Below are 21,903 nucleotides of genomic sequence, written 5' to 3'. Positions count from 1 at the left end.
TGCTGAAATGTCTGCCACCACACAAACATAGGAAAGAAAGATTATTTTTAGCAGGAGTTCTTGGCGATAACTAGCTGACATTTTCAAGCAGCAAAGGGGTTACTCACTTGTTGTGGTTAAAAAGAAAGCCACTTGTGTGCTGCCTCCACATTTGTAATCCTGGCACAAGCGTACAACAGTCGGCCTTATGGCACAGCCTCAGATTGTGTCCAGATCTCTCTGGCATGGAAACACCACACCCAGGTCAAGGGTGAAGACTCTCCAGAAGTAATGAGGCAAAAAGCATTTGTACAAAATGCATCCAACTGTGCACCAGAGCACATTTACACAAGTCTCAGCCTTTTCTATAAAGCAGCCCACATGCATAATAACAATCTAAGCTGACCAGAAGCCTAAGGATCAAACTGTGATCTGGAGACCAATGTTACGGCATTTATTCTCAGCTCCTCCACCAAAAGCCAGAGATCTGAGATGTAACTACCAGCAAGAAGGCAGCAAAAGGCAGGTCACTCAACTGCTGGCAAACTCATCAAGACAAATGAGGGGCAACAGCGGTCAAAACATAACGCCCTAACTGGATTCCAATCCATAGTAGCCTTGTATGATGGGCTCCTAGCACTGGAGAGGACATTTGAAAATGTGCCACACTCCTCTCAGACGGGCTCATGTCTGGCTATAAATACATCCATTGTGTGGCTGTGACTCTCCAGTCAGATGTAGAGTCTGTGCTTTACTGTAATAGACACTCATTAATACCATTCACTTGCGAGTACATGCCATTCACATGTTGGAAAAAACAGTGAGTTTCTGAATTACATAATACAGACAGCACAGTGATTCATGGTCTAAACGAATATATTCTTCATGCTGGGAGACAGTTCTTGTGTACGCATAGATACAAATCTACATACAAAAATATACAAAAAGACCATAAAGAGACTGTTGAGTTTATTTTGAACCGAGAGGACATGAACTGTGTACAACATAAGAGGGTGTTGGGGAAGGTTTTTTTTTTTTTTTTTATATAGTATTGTGATACAGTATCATGAGGTATATGAAATATATTTCATAATACTGTATTAATATTCAAACAGCAAGAATCAATATTGTTAGTAACTTTAACATAAATATTAATATTACAATTCCTCACGCTTTTTTATTTGTATTTATTTATTTTACCGACACTGACATATGTAACTACTGTGGCTCTATGATGAAGTAAAGCAAGCATTTCAGCACTTGCAGCACTGAAGCCCAATGAAGATAAATGAGAAACAACTGAGTTAAAGATCACAAAATCAATTTTAAATCGCAATACACTAAACAAAGAATGACCAATTTTGTTGTATTGCAACACATACAAATAATATATTATTGTATTACCAGGTCCCTGCTGATTCCCACCAGCAGTACAACGTTAAACCCCAAAGAAAACTCGACTCTCATTATTCAGTTAGAGCTTTCTATGTTGTCTTTTGAATGTATATGGTCTTATTAGCTTATCGCCCCCTTTCACTTGACTGAGGCGGCAGTACAACCCTGTACACATTTCCTCTATGAGCTAAGCTGGGCCACAGAAGGTCATCGATCTTCTATGCCGGGATATAGCAGATCAATAATCACACATGCATTTACTCCACGAGTCACCAGAGGACAAGTGTTGTCTTTTCAGGTTACTGAACCTTTGTCTGAACCTGATGGATCAGTGTCCTCCATCTTCAAAAGGTCTATTCTAGCTACCACCCTGCTGTTAATCATTAGGCTAATGCTCGCAAACCATGTGAAATAAACAGAGCTAACTTTAGCAAATCTCTTTTCATTCAGTCTCGCTGTACACTAACAAAATCAAGTGTTCCCGATAGAAAAGGACTGGACTAAAGAGCAAAAAGCCCAGAGGGATGCTTGAGTACAAAGATTTGAGAGCTGCTAACTTTAACCAAATTCAAAAGGAAGTACAGCCTCAGCTGTGGCTGATAGTCGTCAAAAGGACATGAGCATAGAGGATGTACGATATATCAGTTTCACAAACTGATGCACTAAATAACACAACACACAATCAAAGAGTGCCGTTTTGTTCCTTGTGCCCAGCAAGTGCTCTACGCAGGTTTTAAAAAAGAACCCTGATACCATAAATTATGAACCAAAATGTGGTGAAAGCAATTTTTCTCAGAGGTATTTTCTAAGCCAGTAACAGAGTAACATACAAGTCAGCACTAATGAAACTATTTAAATGCATCCTGTGGAAGAACACCAGTGGAGACAAAAGCAACTGAACAAAAGAGCTTTCTTCTTGCTCCTCTTTTCAATCTTCTTTGGGACTAAAGCCCCCCCCCACCACACGGATGCCTTTTACTTTGTCTATGCTAACAGTAGTGCCGAAGTCATAAAGACATGCTAATGTCTTTGACACGAGCATTCACACCTTTCACCTTTTCTTAATTAAGAACACAGTAAAAAAAAAATACATTTACACTTTAGTTCCTATTTCCTTAAGAATAAAATTACTTTGGGGCCTGGGTAGCTCAGCGAGTAAAGACGCTGACTACCACCCCTGGAGTTTGCGAGTTCAAATCCCAGGGCTTGCTGAGTGACTCCAGCCAGGTCTCCTAAGCAACCAAATTGGCCCGATTGCTAGGGAGGGTAGAGTCACATGGGGTAACCTCCTTGTGGTCGCTATAATGTGGTTCGCTCTCGGTGGGGCACGTGGGGAGTTGTGCGTGGATGCCGCAGTAGATGGCGTGAAACCTCCACACGCGCTATGTCTCTGTGATAATGCGCTCAACAAGCCACGTGATAAGATGCACGAGTTGACGGTCTCAGACGCGGAGGCAACTGAGATTTGTCCTCTGCCACCCGGATTGAGGCGAATCACTACGCCACCATGAGGACTTCCAGTTTTTCCAAATTGAAAAAAAAAAAAAAGGAAGAAAATCACTTTGTTTTCGATGTAACTGGCAAAGGCAGACTTACTTCATCTCCAGTACTCAGTCGATGTGTTAGTTCTTTCAGACTCTTCATCATTCTCTCATCTCTAAAGTCATAGGGAAATGTCTCAGTCCACTCAGTCACCAACTGCAGGATCTTGGGAGCAATTTTCCTGACACTTGCCTGCAGATAAAGATCATAAACATTTATTTTCTTACAAAAATTACATTGTTAATACAAACTGTTTGTCTTAAGGCATATTCTCAGCCTCAGAGTTTATGTTTGTTGTTAAAGTTAGAACATCTTCAAGTCTGTCTCTCAGAATTTGACAAAGCAATCCGTGAAACTGAAAACACAATCCATGAACTGAAACTGAATAATACACTCACCATTTGTGTTTGTACCTTGTCTGCCTGAGGATCACTGAGTCTCCGCTGGTCCACACACAAATGGCACACTTTAGACATCAGCTCATATGGGTGAATGAAGAGACGGGAACTAAGCAGGAACGTGAAGATGTATGTCCTCTGTGAGTCAGTAAAAATGAGATCAACAGTTAGTAGGTAAGAAATGAACAAATATACATTTGTATAGTCTTAATCTGTGACATAAAAATGTAGTTCTGAAAGTTAGATCTGCAAGCAATAGTGCTGATTTACAGGTAGAGAACAGATTTTGTCTAGAGATCAACCGATATTGGTTTTTAATGACTGTTAAGACCGTTAATTTCGGTCAAGTTCTCAATGCAACATTTGTCAGAAAACTCACATCAGGATAGTATGCCACAGTGGGGACCAAGTGCTCAATAAGAGCTTCCAAAGATCCTGACACCAGGTTGTTTTCATGATAATACAGGCCCCCATAGTCCTCTTCCTTGGTTTTATAGAAATTCTTGTTGTAGCCATTCGACCCATACACCACTGGAAACGGTGGTGTTTGAGGCATTTTGTCCTGTTGACAGACAAAGAAACATTCCCATTAGTGTGAGGAGCTACAGATAAGCCCAAATACAATCATAAACAGACAGTGATGCATGAACTGATTTGTTAATGGCAAGCCTTGGTTCTCATTCAGAAAATGTTGTTTACCTTTGTGTAAAACACAAGGTCCCCAGTATCATTATAGGAAGCGGAGTGGAAAATTACTCTACCTCGGATGGACGACTCGTGAGGATGAATATTTCGCGATTAATCTCAATGTGCAAACACCTACCATGATTGAGCCTGTGAGAAATGTTATGCTTAATCTCCATTCAGTGGGTTTTTCAGAGAATGAGAATGCCTACTCATACTCACACTTGCTCTTATCCACCATAATAGCAGAAAAAAGCTGAACTTACTGCCAGCAAGTCTCACACATACCAACTACACGGTGCCTTTACCTCACATGGTCATACAAAACAGAGCTTCTTTTAACTGTGGATATGGTACAAAAACATGATGACCTATGAGAACTGGTGCCTCTGAAAAGAATAATTCTTGTTTTTCCCTCAAAACCCAAAATGTGAACCATCACAGATGAGAGTCCTATGAGCCAGTCAGTATTAGCTAGATGCGAAAAGCAGCCAAATACAGGTCTTTACCCACACAAACAGTTCTGATTCACATTTCCTCCCTCCTCCTACTTCTGTATCTTCAAGGCTCCACAAAAATGTTTGCACGGATCACCTGATCAGGCTGGCAACTCTACTGTACCAGCACGAGCTTTGATGCCATTTCAAAGTTTGGTTTTTGACTTCATGCGAGCAGGCAGATTCTAGGAGACAGTCGTGAGCCCCAGAGCACATATTGGCCTCTCAGTGGAGGCTTTCAGAGCCTCGGCACGGGTGCCAATGGACACCCCAAACAATGTGCAGCACCAATGGCTGCCCGCCTATTCAGGCCTGCATTTAGTCATGGATATCAAAGTGTCAGGGTCGGACAGGAGTGTACAGGGGGAGGGGTAGCTGTATGACAGTGTATCCTTTAGTCCAACGACCCCCAAGGAGAGGTCCTTCATGAAACCATAGGAATTAGCATCAAAAAAGCAGCACTTGCAATTGCACCCCCCACCCCACCAAGCATCTGCTTTACCATGTGTTATACCATCTGAACATGTCAATGACATGAACTGAGGAAGACCAAATAGTCACAAGTGACTTTCCTCTCATCACCAGTAATTGACAATTTGTCTAGCTTTGTAAAATCACTACAACCACATACTGTTTCATTCTCTGGCTTATAAAAAATGAGAAACTCTGACAATATTGGACAAAACTTCTGATTTAAAAAAAAAAAAAAAAAAAACACTGTTGACTTATCAAGTTCTCTTATTTTATATCCAGAAACCTGCACATCTGTCCGTGCAACCCTAATAGCAAAGCCCCCAGGCAACAATGCAAATCTGCTAAAACTGCAGCAGAAAAAGCAATGCTGTCAAAAAGCTTTTGAATCGGGCTAGACGATGTACCAGCTGCAGCTCAATCTAATTCGGTGAAAGCACAAAACAAAACTGAGGCTGATTAGCAGTAGCAGGGAATCAGGATTTGTTTACTTTTTGGTTGCAGGTGTCAAGTATGGCCAGCCACATGTCCGCACCCTTCTCTTGCTTAAACACTGTCGCTTTGCTAAGAGATTACACTTCACCACAGGTTCTGTAAAGCGTAAGCAAACAAAAAAAATGTCCATGCTCTCACAGAATTACTGCGCTGTCTTGGTTTCAGCTTTTATTGTAACAATGAGAGCATTTTGCATACATGTCTGCTTTTTAGATAGTTGTGACTTAGAAAGCTGAAAACATTCATTTCCGCCCATATGTTGACTGTACTGTTGATATCTCAATATCAAAATTAACTTCCTCAAGCACAGAAATGCTACATCCAGTGAGATAAGTTAACTGTATAAACTTCTAATGTGAACATGGATGGTGAAACAACAAAACCCTGAAGTTCTGGGCTGTTTTGAAACTGGATTCTTAGTGTGTTGAGGTGGATAAATATTTTATATGATAATAAGAAAAGCACACAATCTATAATGGAAACACATTTACTGAATAAACTTATTGAATTTAGGAATTTAAAATGTGCATCAAAAAGGCATGTGACTGAAAAGTTGTTTATAACTGGACTAACCAGCGGATCACATCTGAAATATTGCTCTAGTCATCCTGAAATACCAGTGTCCTGAAAATCCAAAGCCTGCAAAGAGTTTGCGGAGCAAATAAGTCAAACTTAAACTGTGCCGAGAGCAGGTTTATTGACACATTTGAAAAATGTCCTAGAAATCTGCACAGTAAAGTCCAAAGGATGGAGTAACACACACAGTGCTTCCCGAACCGTGTGACGTGCTGTCACTCCCAGACACGAGACAAGTTCTTTAAAGTGTATTGTCTGTGTGCTCTAAATCGAGTCACACAGAGTATTTTACTACCGAAAAAGTCAGTGGCTACAATTTATCTGGATGATTTTGTTCTTTTGAACACATTGTTTTGCGATATTATGGTTTATCGCATAAAATAAATTCGTAACTTGGATGGAAACATAGTGATTTACTCACCCTTATGTCCTTCCAAACCCATCTCACTTCTGTGAAACATTAGGCAAAATGTTAGGGACAGAGCGCCTCAGTCACCATTCACTCTCATTACATGGGAAAAAAAATGCTATGAAAATGAATGGTGACTGAGGCTAGCATTCTACATCTGCTTTTGTGTTACACAAAAAGAAATTAATACAAGTTTGGAAAAACATGAGTTAGTAAATTATGACAATTTTATTTTAGACATTTTAACTAGGCTATCCCGTCAAAGTGTGCTGGCTTCATGTTACATAAAAACATAAGTCTTCCTAACAATAAGTTCCTGATAAATAGGGAGGCATGAAAACTGCTGTGATAAGAAATGTAGGTCTATTCCCACTCCTCCAAGAGTAGTCATGTCAAAGTACTCAAAAAGATTCAAACAAACATGTCTCTGCTGTATTCACTGTAAATGACTTTGAGAGAAGTGTAACCGTTGTATAGACCATAATAAACAGAGTTCAGAGGAAAATGACATTTCACAATAAAAAAAAAAAGACAATTTTATGTTCAAGACATCACGGAATGAGGAAATAAACTCGTCACAGTCCAAGGCTCTTAGGAATAGACAATATGACATGACAATGTCTTCTCTCTGTGTATTCAGAAATTGTGTCTTACGGTTTCTGTCCAAGAGGGTTATGTTAGCCTTGGGAAATGAACAGGTGTGTATGTGTGTAAGAAGGTGGGGGAAGGGAGCTGTAGCTTCACTGAAACTACTCAAGTGTGTCTGAATAAATAAAGGGCTTGGCTGGCGAAAGAAATTGTGCTGTCCTCACTGTAAAAGCACTTTGAACTACCTGCAAGTCTGGTATTACAAAGGAGTAATCTCACTAAAGGGCAAAGTGCAGCCTAATCACAGAGACCTGATACAGATCAAAACAGGATCCAGCAACACAATCTTGATCCACAAACACTCATTTCAGATAAAGTCTTAAGTAAATTCTGGCATCTAGGCTACATAGGTTCTTGTGTCACAATAAATGATTTAACCTGTTAGGCAGCTGATGTGTACACAAACTAGTGAAAAGAACAATATTTAAACAACAATCATTAAAATACAGGGTGAATACAGGTAAAGTGGGACACTTCGAAAATTTGTCATTGGCTTTGTTTTAAACTATAATCCAAATGGCTACATTAATGTCATCTCATACCATTTTAAAATGAGCTTAAAATGTTATTTTCATAAATGTAATAGTACTGTATATACATAATGATAGATAAGCTCAAGTGTCCCACTTTACCTGTATTCACCCAATCTAAACGCTATTTTCCATTGAATACTCTCAGCAACATTGAAAAATCTTAGTTGCAATGTTCATTTTTCTAAAGATAATGGAATAAATAAAAGCCCAGAAGACAAACGTAGATGCACACACTATCTTTAGTTCCCATCATGCATACTAAACATACCATGCTATATAGTACGTTTTACTCCTATATGCTCTTAAAGCAATGAAAAGGCTTGCACTTGTTTTCTACTGTGAAGCACACCAGCAACTGTGAGAACTCGCACACAAACCCTCAAAAGTTAATTACCAGAACAGGGTAGAGTAGGCTATCTGCGTCCATACGTTTGAATAGTGCATCAATATCCAGACAAGTTGAAATAAGACTACTGTATTTCATACAGTGTGGAATATTTAGTTGTCGTGCATTTTGTTGATTTATCGGGTAGGGCTGAAAGTCACTTTCCAACACATCGATTTTAAAACTTGCACATAATCTATTCATGATTACTGACGGATACATAACTGATCCTAATGTGCAAACCACGCGGTGATAAGCTATCACCTACAACGCATCAATCGAGTGCATCTCTTGCTCGGCCGTCCCAAACATTACTTGAGTTTCTCACCTCGAAATGAAGTGCGGTTCCGCTGTAGATCAGCCCTGCAGAAGTTTGCCTTTGAATGGGAGCGCGAGCTGAACCTCCGGACACGCAAGCACACTCTCCAAAAGAAACAAATCTCAAAACCGTTTATTTCTTGAAACGAGTCTTAAACCGCGTTGCCAAACCGTGCGTATTCCCAGGTCATACGGATACAGACTGTGGCATGCAAGCGCTTGAGGCGTATAAATATATCCATGCAGTATGTGTTGGATGTGCTCTCATCCCACGAGCTCAAGCGAGTGTGCTGAGACTGTGCGCGCGAATAGTAATGATAGCAGTAGGCTGCCTGGAGAATGTAAGACAGCCAATCAGTGGAGAGCACCAGTCACTCGCGTGCGCTCATCAGTCTGCAGCACCTGAAAAACAGAAATAAGAACATTTCCCACGAAAAATACAATTGAAAAAAGAACTAAACGCCTACTCCAGCGAAACTTCCTGCTATTACTACGAACTATTCTGAATTTATAATTTCTCCTAATTCACAGGTGAACTGGGAATTTTTTTATTTGTTGTAAAAAAAAAAAAAAAAAATTATATATATATATTATTGTGAGCTTGGTTGGCTCGTGTGAATGGGAACTTCCCTCGTATCTTGCTTTGAAAATGGTGATAGATCAACTAATACACATCATTGAACAAACTTCCACACATCTTTAGTTATATCCTGTTTTTAATCAAGGTTTTTGTAGTTCTAATATAATCTATATAAATCTTTTTTTTTTAACAGGTTATTGAACAAATTGTGTTAAACACAATGCATTGTTTATGACTTTATATGCCCATCTAGTCTCATTGAAAAAGCCAAGATACTATTTTACACTTTAAGCTGTTTAGGTTTTCTTCTTCTTCTTCTTTCTTCAAAATCCCTAAACCAACACCAAAATTTCTAATTGTAAATTCTCATAAAGCTTTCAAGCTACATCCAGCAAATTTGGCACAGACCTTTACACTGTTCTGACTCTGCTATTACTTTTCTAACTGTTCTGACTTACAATTTTCCTGTAATGGATGATCAAAAGTTAAAAAATAAAATAAAATAAACAAACCCATAGACTTACATTGATGGAATGTTCAAATGTTCATGATTTCAAACTCCAACTGTCAAACCATTCTATCCAGACTTTATTTCTGTCGTCTGTTCGACTGTTGGTCCTGTAAAACCTTCAAACTTCTTAAACTTCAGCGCTAGGATTTTTCAAGCCAACATCAAAGTTTGTCTTGACAAATTGTATCTAGTTGTCTTTCCTTGTGTTTTGCTAATGTGCTATTTACACATGATAGTACATGTCTAAACTTTCAGGATTCATGGACTTGTATTTTCACTGATACTGGAGGACTCCCACCCCAGAGACAACAGTGAATACTAGCAGTTCACAGAGAGGTTTCCCTCTCATTGCAGGTCAGTGGGCCAAGAGGTGTGAAACTGAGAAGTTTTAAAACAGCAAGGATATCAATTTGATTGTCATTTAAAATGACACCTACATTGTTAACTTTTTCAAATTGTCAAAAAAAAAAAAAAAAAAAAAAGCTGATATACTACTGCACATATATCTCCTGTTTTCATTGAGGTGACCTATTTACTTGAAGGTAAGCATTACAAATGCAATTAACTAAATATACCATATAACACAATATATGCAATCTGTCATTAACGAGATAAGACACTAACTGCTTTCAAACCACCACCTTAACTGAAGAATTTTTCTATCAAGATTAAATATATAGTGATTATAGTGTTTAGAAATATTTACATGAAGTTCTATATTTCACAATCACGTAAAACTGTTAGCAAAATAGAAAACATTTGCAAAGCTTTAAACCACATGTAAAAATCATTGTCAAAATCTGTATCACAAAAGACCCTTTAAACATGGTTTGAAAATACAGTGCTGTGAAATAAAAGATTTCTTCTGTTTTTGTGTATATGTCATACTAAATTGTTTCAAAAATTCAAACAAAATCTAATATAAAACAAAGGCAATCTGATTAAACACAAAATACAGTTTTTAAATGATAATGTTATTTATTGAAGCAAAAAGGTTATCCAATACCAACTGGGCCTTTGTGAAAAATGATTTGCCCCCTAAATTACAAAATTTATGAAACTGCATTCATAATGGGGTTCAGCTGGACTATACACAACCAAGCCTGATTACTGCCAGCCCTGTTCAATCAAATCAACACCTAAATAGAACTTTTTCAGCAGCATGAAGTTGGCTAAAAGGTCTCATCTAGTAGCACACTATGCCAAGGTTGAAATAAATTCCAAAAATGATGAGGAAAAAGGTGATTGAAATACATCAGTCTGGGAAGGGTTACAAAGCTATTTCAAAAGCCCTGTTCGGATGGGACTAGTTTTCCCCGAGGAGGTCAGAGAAATTCATGTTTCACAGACGTACTTTGTGATTTTAATCCCGTCCAAATCTGACAAGTCTGTGTTTCTCACACAACCTCTGAAAAATTCCAGAGCAAATTACCTACTGTTTTTCGGCTAACTCAAGGGTCCTCTGAGAAATCTAACCCTGTCCGAATGCAAATGTCTTTTTTTTTTTTTTTTTTTTTTTTTTTTTTTCTCTGATTGCTGAATTTTCACAATGCTTCTCATGTATTTTGACATACTGGAACTAGTCTAGAATGCCTGCTGTGTGCCTTTCAATTTGGATGTATTTTTTTTTTTTTTTTTTTTTTTTTTCCCATCTAACAGGAAAAATAAGAAAATAAAATGTATAAAGGAGAGCCAAATCATGGAAACTGTTCAGACTGGCCACTGTTCTATCAGTGTCAGGTAAGATATTCATCATAATTTCTCTGTTCAATTACGTAATGTTATAACTTTATAACTCACAGATTTAGCATAAGTATATTTAAGTATTGTTTATTTCAGCGGGTTTATTATAAGCAGCCACTTCTATAAACTCTTATGTAGTTTACTTTAATAGGCTTTTTAAAATAAGTCATTTATAATGTGTAATTTAATACATTAAATTTAAATGATTAGTTATTTAAAATGTAATTTTAAACTTAAAGTTTAACAGAAGTTAATTTTATCACAAATTAATTCAATGTGTTAAACCTTCTGTAACGCCCACATTTAGGAAACAGACACTCCCACTTCTGTAATTAAACACAGATTTTAGTCCTGTCTGAATCAGTACATGAAATCATAGACGTTGTTTGATTGCAACTCAAATGTTGTTTAGAAAACTAGTCCCGTACGAATAGGGCTAAAGGCACTGGGACTCCAAAGAACCAAATGGAGAAAACTTGGCACAGTAGTGAACCTTCCCAGAAGTGGCCAACCTTCCAAAATTCCTCCAAGAGCACAGTGATAAATCATCCAGGAAGTCACAAGAAAGCCAAGGACAACATCCAAGGAACTGCAGTCCTCTCTTGCATCAATAAAGGTCAATGTTCATGACCCACTATCAAAGACACTGGCCAAAAATGCCACCCATGGAAGAGCTGCGAGGGGAAAACCACTGCTAACCCAGAAGAACATTAAGGCTCGTCTGAATTTTGCCAAAATGCATCTTGATGATCCTCAAAGCTTTTGGGAGAATGTTCTGTTGACTGAGTTCATCCTTTGACTATTTGGAAGACAGGGGTTCCATTACATCTGGCATACACTACCATTCAAAAGTTTAGGGTCACTTATTCATTCTTTAATTGTAATTTTTTTCACATTTTAGAATAATAGTAAAGTCATCACAACTATGGAATAATAGAAATGGAAATATGAGAATTGTTGTGACTAAACAAAATCCAAAATAAATCAGAACTGTGTTATATTTTGGCATCTTCAAAGTGGCCACACTTTGCCTAGATTTTGCAGAAATGTACTCTTGACATTTTCTCAAGCAACTTCTTGAGGTATCACCCTGGGATGCTTTGTACTGAAGGAGTTCCCATCTATGTTGGGCACTTAGTGGCTGCTTTAATTATTCAGTCCAAGTCATCCATTTCAAAACATTTTTTATTTTTATAAAATGTTAGTTTTGTAATTAATATGTTGGCACAATTATATTTTTGTCTACACAACTAATTTCAAACATTTAAGCATATGCCTTCAGATCAAAAGATTTTTAAGATCATGAGAAACATTTCAGGCAAGTGACCCCAAACTTTTGAACGGGAGTGTAAATCAAACACACAGTTCCACAAAAAGAACATCATACCTACGGTCAAGCATGGTGGTGGTAGTGTGATGGTGTGAGGATGCTTTGCTGCTTCAGGGCTAGGGCGACTTGCAATAATTGAGGGAATCATGAATTCTGCTCTCTACCAGAAAATCCTAAAGGAGAATATCCGGTCATCAGTCCGTGAGTTTAAGCTCAAGCGCAACTGGGTTATGCAGCAATACAATGATCCAAAGCATAGGAGTAAGTCCACCTCTGAATGACTCAAAAGAAAGATTTAAGTTTTGGAGTGACCTAGTCAAAGTCCTGACTTGAACTCGATTGAGATGCTGTGGCAGGGTCTTAAACGGGCAGTTCATGCTCAAAAACCCTCCAGTGTGGCTGAACTAAAGCAGGTCTACAGAGAAGAGTGGGCCAAAATACCACCACAGCATTGTGAAAGACTGATCTCCAGTTATAGGAAGCTTTTGGTTGCAGTTGTTCCTGATAAAGGTGGCAGTTAGTTTTTCACATGGGTGATATAGGTGTTGGATAACTTTTTTGCTTCAATAAAACAAATATATATTTGAAAGCTGTATTTTGTGTTTACTCCAGTTGCCTTTGTTTTATGTTATATCTCGTTTGAAGATCTAAAACAATTTTGTATGAAAAATACACAAAAATAGAAGAAATCAGGAAGGGGGCAAATACTTTTTCATAGCACACTATAGATGGTTCTTTATCCCTTTGACAACACAGCCAATAGTCAATCATCTGAATATGGGAGGCATAATGCCTGTTCACAAATCTTAGATGTAACACCTCCATAATGGGCCCACAGTTATGTAACCTCGACGCATTGAGAGTCATTGTTCATTGAATTACTGAAGAGTGGAGGTGTACATAAAGAAAAGAGCTAACACTCTTGAGCTCTCTGCAATAGTTTAAACTAAAGACAAGAGCCAGGAAGGGGGTGGGGGTGTAAACAACACATTTTCACATTTTGTTGATGAGAAAGAGCTTCAAGTCCATTCATAAACCTTGCTAAATACACATTTAAAAGGTTGGTCAGGACAGACTATCTGACCTTGCTTCCCTTCTCCTCTAGAAGTATTCACACCCCTGTTTTGTAGTCCTTGGTGGAGCATTAAGAATGCGAAAAGTGAGAGACAACCTGAATTATCTGGATGCTTTACATGTTTGTGAAGAACGCAAGATGGCTGTTGTTCAGTTTTCAGTTTTATCTTTTTTGGTAATGCATTAATGCCCCTAACAGAAAGATATACAGTATTTTGAAAATATGCAATAAATTACATTACTGAAGGTTAACTTGAATTTGCTTCCAAATAAAGCGTTTTTTTTTTTTTTTTAATGCTAGAAAGTCATTCAAAATGTGGCATATTTTACCACTCAATTTCACAAAGGATGTCTTACAAGACATCAAAAATCTATCACGTATGGCATACATTCACACATAATCAGAAAATCTATCTACAGAAATTAATTTATGGTACATTAATTCTGAGGAAATCACATTCCATAGCATCCCTTAGAATGATCAGCACTGAGGCACAGTAGCAAGATGAGAGAGATGCTGAGAGAGATGATCAGGCACTGTGCTGAAATAAAGAATTACAAAGTAGCCTGGAGACTAAACAAGATGGTAATGTACTGTAGTAGCTTAAAAATACCTTTTGATAAATTGTGTCAAATCACTGTAACTTGGGGGCAAGGATGTTTCAACCAGTATTGTCTTTTGTTCTCCGGTGTCACTCTGTAATCATGATCGCAAACTTGGTGTTTTATGGCTCCTTCATTCCACAACTGTATCCATTATAAAATTTGTGTTTCACAATGATGCTCCATATTCTCCCATTATAAAAAATAACACTAGAAAAGGAAGACATTCTGTATACAAGGAAACCAACATGGTCCATCCAACACGTCTAACTCATGTAGGCCAGCTGAAGAACAAAGCACACAGACTACAGTCCAACAAATCAAGTGAGTGCTCCAGTTATATAAGCACCATATTTACACCAGTCTACATTCAAGGCAAAAGCTACACTTTTGCAATGATCCCAGTCTAGCCTCCCCCGACCTAATCTTTAACTTCAGTATCATTGAAAAAAAAAAAAAAAAATACAAACTCGTCTAAAATCAGGTGCAAAATGTAACAAACAATTCCACACAAAGGCAAAAGCAGGTCAGTACAGTCAGCTGCTGCTTTACCCGGTCATTGTTCTTAGACCCTCATTAGCAACTCACGTTACATCATGAGATCACATGCATGGAAATGTCAAGGCATGCTAGCTGGAGACCAATGTGACTCACTGCTCAAAATTAGCTGCAAAATGAGGAAAGAGATATATATATAGTGCTTCCTGATATTTAAAGTGTTCCTAAAAATCTGTTTGTAAAAATGTCAAAAGATCCCTCATGTACACATGATAATACTTGGCAATACATGACTCTAAATAGCTGATGAATTAGGATAGCCTAACCTCTCTCACAAGCTTAACTCTCTATTCTTCACACAGTATTTCTTAATAGATCAGTTTCTGTTCGCTCATGTTTAATCATCCTGAATTTGATTCTAAACTGCTAAAGAAGAAATTATTTAATTCCCTTTTACTTTTACTTAATTCTAGCAAAAATTTGTCATCTTAATCCGTTATTTATTATGACTTTGTGTCTGCCACCATCTACATCATAAATATGTAGCATCCCACTCAGGGTGCTGGCATTTTCCATGAATATTTCCCTCTGAAAGATTAATCCATGAACCCCAAGGTTTCAACTTTTCCCTGAATTCCAGCCCCTCTTATGTGTAACCCTGATTCAATTTGAAAACAGGCTGAGATACACAAGAATATCACAGTAATATCATGCTCACTCAAAAGTTTGTTTAGTCTTATCCAGTAACATACCAAGGAAATCCCAATTGGCAAATAAAAAATGCTTGAAGCCCTTTTATAATTCAATTTCTCCTAATGCGGACAAGTTTTATATTGTGCCCCACAAACTGATACCAACCACACAAGTGGGCCCAAAATACACTGAAGTCAGTTAGTCAAATGCAACTCTATACGATCAAAACCATATGGAAATATGACTGGATTTAATTTGCCAAGAATATGGTCCATATACAGTGTTTCAAGAGTAATTTTTCTGAAGCACAATTTTTTCACAGTTGGCCTGGTTCACTGTTTGCTTGAGTTTCAGGAGAAAGTCTCTACCGGACAAAATGGTTCACATCCCAGAAAAGAAAAAATAGGGCATCTCTAACCACATGACATGACTGAAAAGCCCTGATTTGAACTGAAGCCCTGATCTGAATCAATTCAGTAAATCCCCAAAAAGCGCTCCCTCAACAACAAAGACAACAGTGAAATAATAGCAACCAAGATCATTTGCATTTTCTGCTGAGATGACCTCGGCACTGAAGACTTTTCATTAGGATCACAGTGGCAGATAATAACCCACTCAGCCCCAAAGGTCACTCAGATCTTGCCTCTCTCCTCCCATTCTACAACAACAACAGATGCCATATGATACAAACAACATGTCACAGATGGAGAGATAAAATCAAAGGACAAGTGTAACGGCGAACAGAGACTTGGCTTCTATTCTGAGAGAACCAACGCATCTAACTTTTAACTGTTTCAGGGGCGGACTGGCCATCCGGATTACCGAGTATTTTCCTAGTGGTACGCTGGGTAATTTGGGCCGGCCTGCTGCTGTGCAACTACCGGCCCGTCCTACAGGCGATATAGGCTCCAACATGCCCGCGCGGACCTCATAACAAGCAAAAATGTAATAAACTCTGCAAGACAAGACAAGCAAATCCAATGGCTTTTATTTTGTAATAATGTAATGGCTTTTATTTTGAAATTGCTTACGCATCGGAGCTCATATACATATGAGCACATCAACTCTGTACCTCGCGGACCTCATTATTTGTCATACAAATCACAATAATGGTGACAACCAAAAACAACATATTAAGTATAACAGCAGTGTAAATAAAATCAGCAAACAGTAAAGCTATGAGCAGTACATAGTCATTTGCATAATTTATTCATAACGCAAAGCATTTCTGGGAGCTGAGGCATGGCTTGCCGAATAATGCTCAAGCCTGATAAACATGCAGAAAATAAGTCATGAAAAATATTACTTTGTGACTATTTGAGTCTTTGAGGCTTACTTTGTTTAAAGGAAAGCAGAAACAGCGCTTGCCAAAGCACTGGTCTTTTCACTTTTTCCTCAATAATAATCTGGGGAAGGAATTAAAACACTGTAAATATAAAGATGCAACAAACTCACAGAGTGAAAATATGAGCAAATAATCTGCTAAATATCTGCAAAGATCTACAGTTTAAGAGGTATGCTTATTTATTTTTTATATTTGTATATTTATACAGTATATGTACATATTCTGGCCAAATTTGTTTTCATTGATTTTTTTAAATAAACATTTTATTATTCTTGTTGTTTCCACAACCTCATATTAACTAAGACAAAAGTTTATTTGCACTTCTAGAAAAAAGCTGAAAAGTGATTAAGATCTTTAAAAATTTGAAGAAATGCTGACGTTACAGCACCTAAAATACACACTTTCCCTTGTACTTTCATGTACATTTTAACCAAACATTTGTATGTTGGGAAAAAAATCAGACATGTTATTTGTCTGATCTATAAAGTGCTTATTTTCATTGCTTTCTCTAAAAAATGTGAAAGAGATGTGGAAGGCAAGATGTACAACTAAACAAGAGAATAAGTACATCAGAGTCTCTAGTTTGAGAAATAGATGCCTCACATGTCCTCAGCTGACAGCTTCATTGAATTCTACCCGCTCAACACCAGTTTCATGTACAACAGTAAAGAAAAGACTCAGGGGTGCAGGCCTTATGGGAAGAATTGCAAAGAAAAAGCCACTTTTGAAACAGAAAAACAAAAGAAAAGGTTAGAGTGGGCAAAGAAACACAGACATTGGACAACAGATAATTGGAAAAGAGTGTTATGGATCTTAACCCCATTGAGCTTTTGTGGGATCAGCTAGACCAGGGGTGTCAAACTCGGTTCCTGGAAGGCCACAGTCCAGCAGATATATGATATATGCCATGAATTATGCAACTCTTTTTTTTTTTTGTTCTTTTTTTTGGTCAGTTACAACACATAATGACATTAACGCCAGCTACTCCCAGCCATAACCTTACCAACAACATTTAGACATATAGCCCTGAACTACATATAAAGCATCATATTTATTTATCGGCTCCATTGTCTCTCTTGTTCCCATCTGGATGCTACAGTGAGTAGGAAGGGCTGCTGGTTTAAGTCACTCAGGGAGCAAAGGACTGTCTTGTGTCCATCTGTGGCTTTACTGTCAGAGGGAGTGCTGACATTTTAATTATCTTTGAATAAGGGAATAGACTGAAGGATTCGGTCTGGGAAAAAAGTGCTTACAAAAGCGGATGGGTTTTAAAACTGTCTGAATGAGAGACATATGACATGATATATGTAGATGTATGATGTCCAACAAAATGTCAAGACAAGAATCCTCCTATTAAATAAATACAGAGGTCATGCAAAAATATACATGACTTAACTAACAGTGAAGAAAATGTACAATGAAATTTTTTTTTTTTTTTTTTTTTTTTTTCACAAAATAAATTCCTAACTAAAACTAACTATTTAAATAAATAAAATCCACAAATATAAAGAGCCATTTTTGTCTTTTACTCAACATTTGATAAACTGGAATAAATCCACAATTTTACCATTCTAGATGCATTATCTAGGATTTATGGGATATTTGGCTACAAATTCAGCAATATAATTAAGATCAAAAATATTTGTATACCCCCAAAATTTAGAAGAGTTGACAATCAATATGAGTTTACCAGGGATTGATTGTTACACTTAAACATTTGGTCTTCTCCAATCCTAAATATTTGGTTGTATCATTGGATATAACAAATGGCAGAATGACTTTAATCTACTAAATACCACTAGTCCCATCAAGCATCCTGGAGAAAAGCTGTTCTGAATCATGTTCTGTGCTAAGGGAGGGGCCCTAAGGCATGAGACAGAGCAGCTGGAAGACATTGCGTGTGTGAATTCATGTGTGTGTGGAGTGGCATTAGTGATGGGGGGAAGGTTAGGAAATGGAGGAAACTAGAAGACAACACCCAGACAAATTCCCTCTGACCCACATATACCCTCCCTTTTCCTCCCCAGTCACCCCTCCACCTTCTGGATAGAGATGGCTTGAGAGCTGACATTCCATCCCCACCCCCCTCTGTCAAAACAAACAAGAAGACCACCTGAGGAAAAATTATTGTTTTGTCACATTTTCAAGGGTCTATTCTGAACCAGTCAGGGGCCCACATTATAAGTATGCATACTTATAATGTAAGTATACTTATGTATGTAATATTATGTAAGTATACATACATTCCTCTATACTTTATTTAGACCTTTGGGTACAAGATATGCTTAGGTTAGGGCTAGGCAGTATGGTCAAAATCATATTACGTTATGGATAATTTTATATCACGGTAACATGATATTGTTATTTTTGGAAATTCATCCCAAAATGTTTTATATCTTACATAACCATGTAGTTATGCCTATTTTTGATAATCCAGTTATTAAATACAAAATGTTAACCTAAAATGGGTTGTATTTGGTAACATCTTAATTAACTAGTCTGCTTCAAGACAAAAATATTATTTAACATGTCTGAATCAACCTGAATACATTAGGTTACACCAAACCCATTTTAAGGGTTCGATCAGGTGGAAACAGCTCTTTAAAGTAACAGTTGCAGTTTACCACTTTTTACACTGTACTTTACAAATGAAATGTACTTTTGTATCTCATACTAAATGTATCTAATTTGATTTTCTTTTACTATACTTGATGGATGCAACCACCAGGATAAGATTATTCAAATGAATACAAAAACAGCTTCATATATAACACTTAAGCAGGAAACAAAGAAACAGTAGTAGATTATAAATATCACTGGATGAGCCACATTCGAAGCTGTAGTATAAATGATATAGCAGAATCTCTACCAGTTGATAAATATTTACTGTAACACTGTATAAACTTCATTCTGCCCAACCCTACGTGGGATCTATATGTACTATTAATAAATACATTTTTGAGTGTAAGACACTATTGCATTGCATTGAAGCATGCTGGAAAAAGATTGTTTGCTTTGTCTTGCTTTTGCATGCATGTGTATGGGTGTTGTCTTTCATCAACAAGGGCTGTGATGATTATGTAGTCATAGAGAAGGATAACTCAATGTTATGTAATGGGACAAATGTCACAAACATCAGTAGTTAGTCTAACTAATGTTATTGTCACATTATTTTGAGGTAGCCAATCAGAACATACATTCCACTGAACCTACATAACCATGATATTCCACCCACAGGTCTCAGAAAATGCTCAGTGGCTAGATGTTGTAGTGAACAGATATGGTAGCAAAACAATCATAATGATGTTCCCAGTAAAGGGTGTGGGGGTAGTTGCCTTTTTCCACTGTCCCTGCTGAACAGCTGAACAGGCCTATTTGTGCGTTTGCACTCTTTCGTTTATTCCATCAATGCAGAAGATACTTGCTCACTCAAGTGGCTACATACACTCTTAAAAATGCTGGGTTATGTTTTCAACCAAAACACTGGGTTGAGGCTGTTGAGTGAAGAAGTTGGGTTGATTTGACCCAATCTGGGTTGGTAAAGATTTTAAACCTGTAACCCAGCACTGCTGGGTTGAGAAAGCGGACGTGAAAGAAACCATATACGTCGTACGTCGTTACGTACAGTTTCAAATCTTTGTGAAGGCTGCCGAACAAGAGAAAGAGTGCCAACGCTGGAAGATGTAAGCTGTAAGTCATTAATTTAGTAATTTATTTTTATTATCTTATTATTATTTTATTTAGTCATATTTTTATATCAAGTGTTTAAAATGTTAGAAAAGTGTGGAATGGGGTAAAAGAAGACCACTGATTATTTCTCATAAAATTACAGAGCTTGAGGAAGACTTCTCTAACAGCTGATTGATGATTAGCATAACATAAGTGTGAAATCGCTAACTTTAAAACGTAAGGAAAAGAAAGTGCTAATTTCCTGCCAAGAAATGCTACCTCTATTGATTCAGTGGATATTATTATTTTAACAGAAGTGATATTGTGTGATGAATACAACTCATATGATAATAATGGCAGCTTTGACAGCAATAATATGTTGATTGGTGTTTCAGGGTCCCTTTTGACTTTGTGTGGAGTAAGTGAAGATCTGGTGATTCTGGTCATGTTCAAACACTTGTGTGTGCTAATGCTATTTTCCTGGTGATGTGAGGAGTGACATGGAAGCTGTACACCTTGTCCCAACCAAAGCACAGCCCCCTCACACATACCCTGCCTATCATAATTGCTCTGCTTTGTAAAAACCTTTTATCTTGGTTCTGTGGATATTTATAGCATTGCCTCTAACAACATACATGATTGTGTATTGACAGTATAGCACCTCTCACTGATATGTCTTACAGTCTCAACAAAGACATTCCCAAATTAAATCAACAGGGATGTTTAGTATTTTGGTCCTAAACACTATACAGTGGCTCCAAAAAGTATTTGGACACTTTAGAATACTTAAGTCAGACTATTAAATCTCTGGACATCATTGCATTAGATACAAAATATCAAACCAGGAGGCATCTGCAAACAAATTAAGTGCAAATGATGGTTCAGGAGGAGCTTGTTTGTTTAAGCCTGCCTCATATCCAAAGGATATATAAGCAGCTGCTTCCCCCTCTCTGGTGATGATTCTTCCAACATCCCACAGCCTCACCATCTCCACCTTTATATTTCATAATGTCTACACCAATTATTATTTCAAAAATTGCCTTTCTATTCCTTGCTCTAGTCAGTTTGTCCAGGGGGGATCTCAGAGCTCAAGCACAGTCCCGTGTTTGAGCCCCTCCTTCATGAAAAGCATGCCAAATCTGTTAACCCTAAAGCATTTCAGGACAATATGAACCAGTGAACTCGTGAAATGATGCTAGTGGACTAAATTTACTTTTCTGAGCAAGTTTTGCAATGACTTGTAACCAACCACTCTCAAGGTGAATTTTATTGGATGTATTAAGTTAGTTCACCTCAAGATTACACAGGTGTCCTAGCAAAGTAACCACAGATGTAGTTCATCACATTAAGTGTGAACATGTTCCACTAACGTTTCACAACTAGCAAGTGTCCAAATAATTTTTGTCTTTATTTTGAACAATATACTATATATATATATATATTTTTTTTTTATATTTTTTTTTTTATAATTTAAACCCAAACAAACTACATAGTTTGATGTTTTGTTTTATAATGCAAAGAGATTTG

General features: G+C 37.5%; 1 protein-coding gene across 1 annotated transcript in view; it reads right to left on the bottom strand.

The window, feature by feature from the left end:
• rasgef1ba (RasGEF domain family, member 1Ba) overlaps nt 1-8,627 on the bottom strand; it is a 31,917-nt gene extending 23,290 nt beyond the window's left edge. Inside the window, exons 1-4 of the mRNA XM_051694215.1 lie at nt 8,341-8,627; nt 3,694-3,876; nt 3,315-3,452; nt 2,971-3,108 (exon numbers count right to left, since the gene is read on the bottom strand). Coding sequence (XP_051550175.1) covers nt 2,971-3,108; nt 3,315-3,452; nt 3,694-3,870 — 453 coding nt within the window. The 5' untranslated portion in view covers nt 3,871-3,876; nt 8,341-8,627. The remainder of the gene's footprint in view (nt 1-2,970; nt 3,109-3,314; nt 3,453-3,693; nt 3,877-8,340) is intronic.
• Nucleotides 8,628-21,903: the final 13,276 nt, after the last annotated feature.

This window comes from Myxocyprinus asiaticus, chromosome 4 (genome assembly GCF_019703515.2).
Source record: "Myxocyprinus asiaticus isolate MX2 ecotype Aquarium Trade chromosome 4, UBuf_Myxa_2, whole genome shotgun sequence".
NCBI lineage: Eukaryota > Metazoa > Chordata > Actinopteri > Cypriniformes > Catostomidae > Myxocyprinus > Myxocyprinus asiaticus.
Note: the sequence above shows the minus strand (reverse complement) of the source record. Positions and strands in the feature narration are given on the sequence as shown.